General features: G+C 51.8%; 1 protein-coding gene across 8 annotated transcripts in view; it reads left to right on the top strand.

Moving 5' to 3' along the window:
* The first annotated feature begins 243 nt into the window (after positions 1–243).
* LOC308458893 (glutamate receptor ionotropic, NMDA 1) overlaps positions 244–9,033 on the top strand; it is a 28,068-nt gene continuing 19,278 nt past the window's right edge. For 4 of the 8 annotated variants that reach the window (XR_013977763.1, XR_013977764.1, XM_080973752.1 and 1 more), the window contains exons 1-9: positions 244–743; positions 2,922–3,056; positions 3,992–4,168; positions 5,761–5,823; positions 7,040–7,140; positions 7,825–7,946; positions 8,128–8,302; positions 8,638–8,782; positions 8,930–9,013. Coding sequence is in view for 6 of the 8 variants with exons in the window: in XM_080973752.1 (XP_080829878.1) it covers positions 495–743; positions 2,922–3,056; positions 3,992–4,168; positions 5,761–5,823; positions 7,040–7,140; positions 7,825–7,946; positions 8,128–8,302; positions 8,638–8,782; positions 8,930–9,013 (1,251 nt within the window). In the remaining 2 variants the exon portion in view is untranslated. The remainder of the gene's footprint in view (positions 744–2,921; positions 3,057–3,991; positions 4,169–5,760; positions 5,824–7,039; positions 7,141–7,824; positions 7,947–8,127; positions 8,303–8,637; positions 8,783–8,929; positions 9,014–9,033) is intronic. The other 4 variants (XM_080973754.1, XM_080973757.1, XM_080973753.1 and 1 more) reach the window with 3 other exon arrangements.

Here is a 9,033-nt window from a genome sequence, read left to right as displayed (position 1 = left end):
TTGCAGGGGAATTTCGGCGCCGCGGACAGCGCCATTGTGCTTCAGCACCGCGGACGGGGCCGACCCCCCCTTTTTTTTGCGGGGAGATCCGGCGGCTGTTTGCAAGGGGGTGGGCATTCAGGGACTGGGAATTTTTTGCGGGGGCGGGGGGGGGATTCAGCACCAGGGACAGTGGCTTTTTTGCAGGGGGGCAATTCAGCCCCAGGGACAGCGGCGTCTTGCAGGGGGCCCCGAATTCAGCACCAGGGACAGCTGCAGTTTTTTTGCAGGGGTGCTAATTCAGCACCAGGGACTGTGACGTTTTTTGCCAGCGGTGGCAATTCAGCACCAGGGACAGCGGCCTTTGCAAAGGGCCAATTCAGCACCAGGGACAGCAGCCGCCTCTGCTTCTTCCACAGGGCCGCTTCAGGACCACGGATAGACCCTCTTGCGTGGCAGTTCTCCGCCGCCTGGGGGGCCCTTGGGCTGCGCCGGGCGACGGTGGGGTGACCGCCATGCGCCTCCTGCTGCTGGCCGTGCTGCTGTGCTTCTCGGTGGCGCGGGGGGGCTGCGAGCCCAAGGTGGTGAACATCGGGGCGGTGCTGAGCACCAAGAGGCACGAGCAGGTCTTCCGCGAGGCCATCAACCAGGCCAACAAGCGCCATGGCACCTGGAAGATCCAGCTCAACGCCACCTCCGTCACCCACAAGCCCAATGCCATCCAGATGGCCCTCTCCGTCTGCGAGGACCTCATCTCCAGCCAGGTAGCCGCACCGCGCCGCCCAAGAACCCCCTAGGGACTCCTCCTCGACGTGATGGGCCAAGCTCTTGACCTGGTGGACTGGTTGGCCCCAGAAAGGACCACCCAGGGGCCCCTGGATCCTGTGGACTGTGGCTTGGGGCACCAGCATAGGGCACTCTTGGCCCTAGAGACCACCCTAGGGACCCCCTTCCAGTCCTCAAGAATTAGCCTAGGGGCTCCTTGACCTGATGGACTGGTTGGCCCTAGAAAGGAACACCCAGGGACCCCGGGATCCTGTGAACCAGAGTGTGGGTTTGGGCACCAACCTAGGGATCTGCGGGCCGCTGAGACTGACCTTGGGACCCTACCACCCTAAGGACCGGCCTAGGGACTTCTTGATCCTTCTAAGGGCCAGCCAACAACCCCTTGACCCTATGGACCAAGCCTTTTGGCTTGGGGCACCAGCCCAGGGATACCCCTCTTTCTTTCTTTCTTTCTTTCTTTCTTTCTTTCTTTCTTTCTCTCTCTCTCTCTCTCTCTCTCTCTCTCTCTCTCTCTTTTTCCTTCTCTCCCTCCCTCTCTCTCTCCCTTTTTCTTTTTCCTTCTCTCCCTCCCCCTCTCTCTCCCTTTTTCTTTTTCTTTCTCTCCCTCTCTTTCTCTCTTTATTTCTCCCCCCTCTCTCCCCTATCTTTCTCTCCCTTTTTTCTCTTCCTCCCTCGCTCCCCCTCTCTTCCTCTCTTTATTTTTTCTCCTTCTCTCCATGTCTCTCCCTCCCACTCTCTCTCTCTCTCTCTCTCTCTCTCTCTTTTTCTCTCTCTCTATTTCTCTCCCTACCTCTCCCCCTTTCTCTCCCCTTTTTTCCTCTTCCTCCCTCTCTCCCCCTCTTTCTCTCTTTATTTTTTCTCCTTCTATCCCTCTTTCTTTTTCTTTTTCTCCCTCTCTTTCTCTCCCTCTCTTTCCCTCTTTATTTCTCTCCCCACCTCTCTCCCCTCTCTCTTTCTCTCTCTTTCTCTCCCTCCCTCCCTCACTCTCCCCTCTCTTTTCTCTTTTCTCTTTTTCTCCTTCTCTCTCCCCCTCCCTCCCTCCCTCCCTCCCTCTTACACACCCACATTTTGGGACCTTAAAAATACCCCAACACAGCCCATTTCCCAAGGAACAAACCGGGTCCCCAAGTTATCAAATGGTGCTATTTTGACCCCATTTATGTCTCATTTGGTATCTCCTTCGAAGCCACCCAAATTGCAGACCTGATCGACATTTACAGACTTCCTTCTTCCCCCAAACGGAGCAGAAAAGGCCATTTATAGGAGAAGCCAGCAAAGGAAGGAGGAAGTTTCCATGGAAACGCCATCTCAGTTGCTTCCATAGGGTTGGTTCCTTCCATCGATTGCTCTTCACCTCCTTCTTGCCAGACGATTTCATCATAAATAGTCCCTGGAGGGGAAATGGCATTTAGGCCTTAAATGTGCGGTTAAGGAAATCATATTATCTTGCAATCTGGCTCGGCCGACTTCTCTCTCTGCCTGTCAAAGCCTGGGCATTCGAGGACGTCCATAATTTAATGGGAGAAACGTCGGAGGGGAATGGCTTCTTGTTGTTATTGTTGAGTCGTTTAGTCATGTCCGATTCTTCGTGACCCCATGGACCAGAGCACGCCAGGCCCTCCTGTCTTCCACTGCTTCCCACAGTTTGATCAAACTCATCTTGATCACTTTGAGAACACTGTCCCACCATCTCATCCTCTGTCTCCTTGCGCCCTCCTCCTTGCGCCCTCCATCTTTCCCAACATCAGGGTCTTTTCCAGGGACTCTTCTCTTCTCAGGAGGTGGCCAAAGTCTTGAGGCCTCAGCATCAGGATCTGTCCTTCCAGTGAGCACTCAGGGCTGATTTCCTTCAGAATAGGTCTGTTGGATCTTCTTGCAGTCCATGGGACTCTCAAGAGTCTCCTCCAGCACCAAAAAAGCATCCATTCTTCGGTGATCAGCCTTCTTGATGGTCCAGCTCTCACTTCCATACATCACTAGTGGGAAAACCATAGCTTGAAGTATATGGATCTTTGTTGCCAAGGTGATAGGACATCCATAATTTCATGGGAGAAACATCGGAGGGGAGAGTAGGATGTCCATATTTTCATGGGAGAAACATCGGAGGGGAATGTTAGGACGTCCGTAATTCCATCGGGAAAACGTCTCTCCCACAGGTCTACGCCATCTTGGTGAGTCACCCGCCGGCTCCCAACGACCACCTCACGCCGACGCCGGTGTCATACACTGCTGGCTTCTACCGGATCCCGGTCATCGGCTTGACCACGCGCATGTCCATTTACTCAGACAAGGTAAGCCCACAGCTCCCGCTGGTCGGGACCCGCCATTCTCCTGGACATCTGGTGAGAGAAGGCCTTGACTTCTCTACCCGGTTCCCTGCCACTTCGCTTCTTGCTTGGAGGGAGCCGCCAGGAGACCCCGGTGAGTCCAGAATGGCTGGTCCATTAGAGGCATGGTGACTCCATATCAGACCATGCCTGGTGCCCCATGCTCCTCAGAAACAGCCATTCGTTCTTCTCAGGAGTCGACGTCTGTCTGTCTTCCGAGCTCCTCCAGACCCACACCACCTTCACTGGTTGAAAGGACACTGGGTATCTTTCCCATACTGGTGAGCGCCCAGCCCAAACCTTCTGGTGGAAAGGTAGAGCTTTGTATCTTCACCATACTGGTGGATACCCAGCTCAAACCTTCTGGAGATCTTTCCCATTGGCTTCCTAAAGAGGCCCTTCCACTGCGCAGGAGGGCCGTTGTCCACAATGGTTCCCAGGTCCCCTTCCAAGGTAGCCCCATGGAGAAAGCAGGGCAGTAGACCAAGCAGATGGCCAGGTCTTGGATGGAGCTGATACTAGAGATGTTCTTCCACCCCAGGGGAGGGATGTTCCTCAATCTCATCTCCAACTCACCTTCCCATGGAGACAGCAGGAGATGAGCAGAGGATGGACCTCTCTGGAGAGGCAGGTGGGGTCTCAAGATGGAAGACCTCAAGAGGCTCTTTCCACCCCATAGGAGGGACGTTGCCCCAACTCCTTTCTAGGTCCCCTTCCAAGGTAGCCCCTTGGAGAACGCATTAGCTGAGCAGAGCATGGACCTCTCTGCAGAGGCAGGTGGGGTCTCAAGAAGGAACTTCTCCAGAGGCTCCTTCCACCCTGTAGGAGGGACGGCGCTTCAACCCGGACGCCCCCGCTTGGTCCGCAGTGACGCCCCCTCTGGCTCCTTCTCTCCCCAGAGCATCCACCTTTCGTTCCTCCGCACGGTCCCTCCTTACTCTCACCAGTCCAATGTCTGGTTTGAGATGATGCGCTTCTACAAATGGAACCACATCATCCTCATCGTCAGCGACGACCACGAGGGCCGGGCGGCCCAGAAGAAGCTGGAGACCCTCCTGGAGGAGAAAGAGTCCAAGGTCAGTAGCTTCCCGCCACCCACGCTTCTCTCGAAAGTCTCGCGCTTTGTCGTCCGTGTGTAGATTGACATCTGTAAATACACCTTCTCTCTCTTCTTCCCATTGTTAAACATGACCCACATTGTGCTCTTAAGCGCGGCCGTCTAAGTCCCTGACCAAAGTTTGTTACTCTTTATCATTTCACTTGCTTTGCCATGGTCGAAAAAACCGAAATCTCCGACTACGTAAAAAAAAAAAAAAATAAAATCCGAAAGAGGCAAAAACGGGGAGACGGGGGTGGGACGTAACCTGGAGCTGGGCCAAAAACCCATTTCCTTATTGGAAGAGAGTGTCTAGGAGAGTAGGCTTGGATCATGGACTTGGGAAGGACCTGGAAGGGTTGTCTGGTTCAACCAAGGCAGGAACCTCAAGATGGAATCATAGAGTTGGGAAGGAGCCCCAAGAGAGACTTGTGAGGCAGGGATAAGCAGCTCTCTTTACCTGCTTCCTTCCTCTTCTCCAAAGAAGCTCATGGTCAACGCAACAATCTGATTAGTCTTAATGGTCATAATTTTGTCATCTATACCCCCACCCATCAGACTGGGTTGCCCCAGATGCTCCAACATCTAGAAGAACACCATAAAAGGTCCAATCGTCCACAACTTCCCTGATCCCAGCTTCTCCTGAAGGTCCAGTTCCTTCTCTCCTGGGTTGGGGGCCCACGTAGCTCCACCCCCTCCGACATTTCTCCAGCGGAAGTGGCGGAGGGGGACTTTGAAGCCGAGCCTCCTTGGCGCGTGGTGTGAGTGGTGGCTCCACGTCAGCCAAGTCGACATATATGGGTAGCCTTCCTAGATCAGACCAAAGGCAGGACATCCGGTCCATGGTCCTCTTCTCAGTGGCCGTCGAGAATCCTGCAAGGAGGAAGGAGCTGAGGGTGGCCGCCTTGCTCCCGCTTTTCACTCCAAGCGGCCAGCATTCAGAGGTCTACCAACATTTGGGAAGAGGGACAACCCACCATCCCCTCCAACATTTCTCCCATGAAAATGTCCAGCTGCCCTCAGAAACTCGCAAGGTACCTTCACCGATTTAAAGGAGAGGAAGAACTTGCATGAAGCTCCAAGGAAGCTTCCTAGGAAACCCCCATAGGAGATCTTGTAGGAAACTTCTTAGGAAACTTTGTAGGAAATTTAATAGGAAACCCCTATAGGAAACTTTGTAGGAAACTTAATAGGAAACCTTGTAGGAAAGTTTCTAGGAAACTTGGTAAGAAACTTTACAGGAAACTTAATAGGAAACCTTGTAGGAAAGTTTCTAGGAAACTTAGTAAGAAACTTTGCAGGAAACTTAATAGGAAACCTTGTAGGAAACTTTGCAGGAAAATTTGTAGGAAATTTAATAGGAAACTTTGTAGTAACTTAATAGGAAACCTTGTAGGAAACTGAATAGGAAAGCTTGTAGGGGGTTTTCCCTGCTCCTCTGTTACGGCCCCCCCACCCTGGATCAGGAGGAGTTGGATATGGGATTTGCTTTGAGTGCCCGTCTTTCTTCTTTCAACTGTTTATAATCTTCTTCTGTGTCTGCATATTTTCTCTGTGCACATTATCCATCAGAGTAAAAAAAGGAGCTTTGACAGCCTCGAACCGCTATCCTTTGACATCAAGCGAGGACCCAAGGTATATTTGCATGGAAATGCACGCCGCCCACCAACCTAACGAGCAAAAAAATTAAAATTAAAAAATTCATAAAATTCATCAATCGGGCCGCCTCGGCCCATGGGCACCCCACAAAAAATTAGAATAAATTTTAGATATATATAGATATATATATATATTAAAGGGAAAAAAATATAAAAATATCTCTGGAGCCAGCAAGCAGACTCCATGGTTTTTTTTTTGGGTCGCACGTTCTTTTCCGTTGAGATATGCTTGGTTTGAGCTTGAGTTTGAGGAGCAATCCCATCCTGGACGTCTTTCTTCGGAAGACCATGCATGTGGAGCCAGAGCGAATTTGCGAGTTTATTCCCCACCCCCTTGTTTCCTCCTGGACCATCTGATTCCCCCTTCCTGCTCTACTCTTCCTGCTCTGCCCCTTCCTGTCCCAACAGGAAATGCGAGATGCTCACTTCGATTCCCTCGCAAGGCGGACCCCTTGCGTGTTTTTCCCCTCCCCCTTCCTCCCCTTTTCCTTTTATTATTATTATTATTATTTTGTTTTTTGGAAAAGCAACAGGCGTTTGAGCAGTCAACTGCATCGCAAAACCAGCCAGCCAACCAATATATGGATATTCGCAGTTGCCGCATGAGGGGCTCCCTCGCCGTCGCAAAGACGGCGACGACAGAGCGAAAAAGGCAGCCCGGCAATTCCCGAGACGTCGGGAATTCTGCAGAATTTGCAAAAAAAAAAAAAAAAATGCAAATTTTGGAAGATTTTTTTTTTTTTTGCAAAAAACAAATAGCAAGAAATCAATTTGCCACGGTGGATGGAATCACTTTGGCGGCCGCTGTGTATCTCTATATATGCCTTTTTTTCCTCTTTCCTGTACCAATGCACGACCTTCTTTTGGGGCTGGAGTGACTTCTGTTTGCATGCCCAGTGCAACAACAAAGAAAAATGATTCTTTTTTAAAAATAGAAAATAAAATAAAAAATTAGATTTTTAATTTTTTAAGGGGGGTGGGGAGGAAATTAACCCCAGCAGGAGAAAAGAAAAGAAAGAAAGAACGGGGGGGGAGAGAAAAAAAACCGAGGAAAAGAAATGAGGAACAACTGAGTCCTTTCCAGGTAGACCTTGGAAAGAGAGAAGGAGGTATCTTTCTGAGGAAAGCATGGCTCTCGCATGGGGGATCGGGGCCCAACCGACTGACCCCATTTGCTCGCGCCAACCTTGCAGGCCGAGAAGGTCCTTCAGTTTGAGCCGGGCACCAAGAACGTGACGTCTCTCCTCCTGGAAGCCAAGGAACTGGAGGCCAGGGTGATCATCTTGTCTGCCAGGTGAGGGCCGGTCGGTGGGGCGGGGTTGGGGTCAGGTGAGTGGAGGCAACCCCCATTTTTCCCCCGTTCAAACTTCTCCGACGTTTCCCTTTGAGGTTTCTCCCATGAAAATAGCGACCTCCGATTCCATCCCTTCCAGAATTTATCCCATGAAAATAGGGACTTCTACCATCCCCTCTGATGTTCCTACCATGAAGATATGGACGTCCGACCATCCCCTCTGACGTTTCTCCCATGAAACTATGGACCTCCTATTCCATTCTTTCTAGATTTCATCCCATGAAAATATAGACTTCTACCATCCCCTCTGATGTTTCTCCCATGAAAATAGGGACCTTCTATTTCATCCTTTCCAGAATTCATCCCATGAAAATATGGACTTCCACCATTGCCTCTGACATTTATCCCATGAAAATAGGGACGTCCTATTCCATCCCTTCCATAATTCATCCCACGAAAATAGGGACATCCTAGCATCCCCTACGATGTTTCTCCCATGAAATTATGGATGTCCTACCACCCACCTACCACCCACAATTTATCCCATTAAAATGCTGACGTCCTACCATCCCCTCTGATATTTCTCCCAAGGAAATAGGGACCTCCTATTCCATCCCCTCCGCCGTTTCTCCCACCAAAATACGAACGTCCTACCATCCCAACAGCCTTCTTCTCTTTCTCCAGTGAGGACGATGCCACCACTGTCTACACAGCCGCAGCCAAAGAAAACATGACAGGTCCCGGCTACGTCTGGCTGGTGGGGGAACGGGAGATCTCCGGCAATGCCCTACGCAATGCGCCAGAAGGTAACCTGGGACCCCTCCCCATGGTCCAGCTGCCCCATGGTTGATCGCCCAGCGGTGCTCTCCTTCCCTTCTCTAAATCCATTCGGAGGTCTCCGCCCCGCAGCGAGTTCACCTGGATTACCTCTGGGGTCCCAGCCAACCCAGTCATCTGTCTCCACCCCCCACCCCACCCCCGTCCCAGGTCTCATCGGTTTGCAGCTCATGAACGGCAAGAACGAGTCGGCTCACATCCGGGACGCGGTGGCCATGGTGGCCCAGGCAGTCCACAACTTGTTTGAGAAGGAGAACATCACCGACCCACCCAGGGGGTGCGTGGGGAACACCAACATCTGGAAGACGGGGCCGCTCTTCAAGAGGTAAGAGCGTCCTGGGCACCTCAGACCTGGGTTCTTTATGGAGGGGGTGGTGGGGTGTCTGTAATTTCATGGGAGAAACGTCAGAAGGGATGGTAGGATGTCCGTATTTTCATGGGATGAACGTTGGATATGATGGTACGATGTCCATAATTTGGTGGCATAAATGTCAGAAGGGGTGGTAGGGCGTCCATAATTTTGTGGGAGAAACGTCAGAAGGGGTGATAGGACGTCTGTAATTTCATGGGAGAAATGTCAGAGGGGATGGTAGGACGTCCATAATTTCGTGGGAGACATTTCCATCCCTCCGCATCCCGATCAACCCGCCTTCTCCCCAGGGTACTGATGCAGACGAAGTACGCCGAGGGTGTGACGGGCCGGGTGGAGTTCAACGAGGACGGGGACCGCAAGTACGCCAATTACAGTGTCATGAACCTGCAGAACAACAAGTTGGTGCAGGTCGGCGTCTACAACGGCAGCCACGTAAGTATCCCTGGATGGGAGGGCCCTGCCTGGCCTGGGGGTCAGACTGGCTGACCTTCTTGGGTCCCATTCTGACTCTATGGTCATTTATCAGGGAAGGCTGGTAGAGAAGATCTGGTCCCAACCTTTCTCTCTTCACCTCCGCAGTTCCTGCCCAACGACCGCAAGATCATCTGGCCGGGAGGAGAAACCGAGACGCCCCAGGGCTACGAGATGTCTACCAAGCTCAAGGTATCATCTCTGCTCCACCT

The sequence above is a fragment of the Podarcis pityusensis genome, assembly GCF_964106645.2.
Source record: "Podarcis pityusensis genome assembly, chromosome: 11".
NCBI classification, from domain to species: Eukaryota; Metazoa; Chordata; class Lepidosauria; order Squamata; family Lacertidae; genus Podarcis; species Podarcis pityusensis.
Note: the sequence above shows the minus strand (reverse complement) of the source record. Positions and strands in the feature narration are given on the sequence as shown.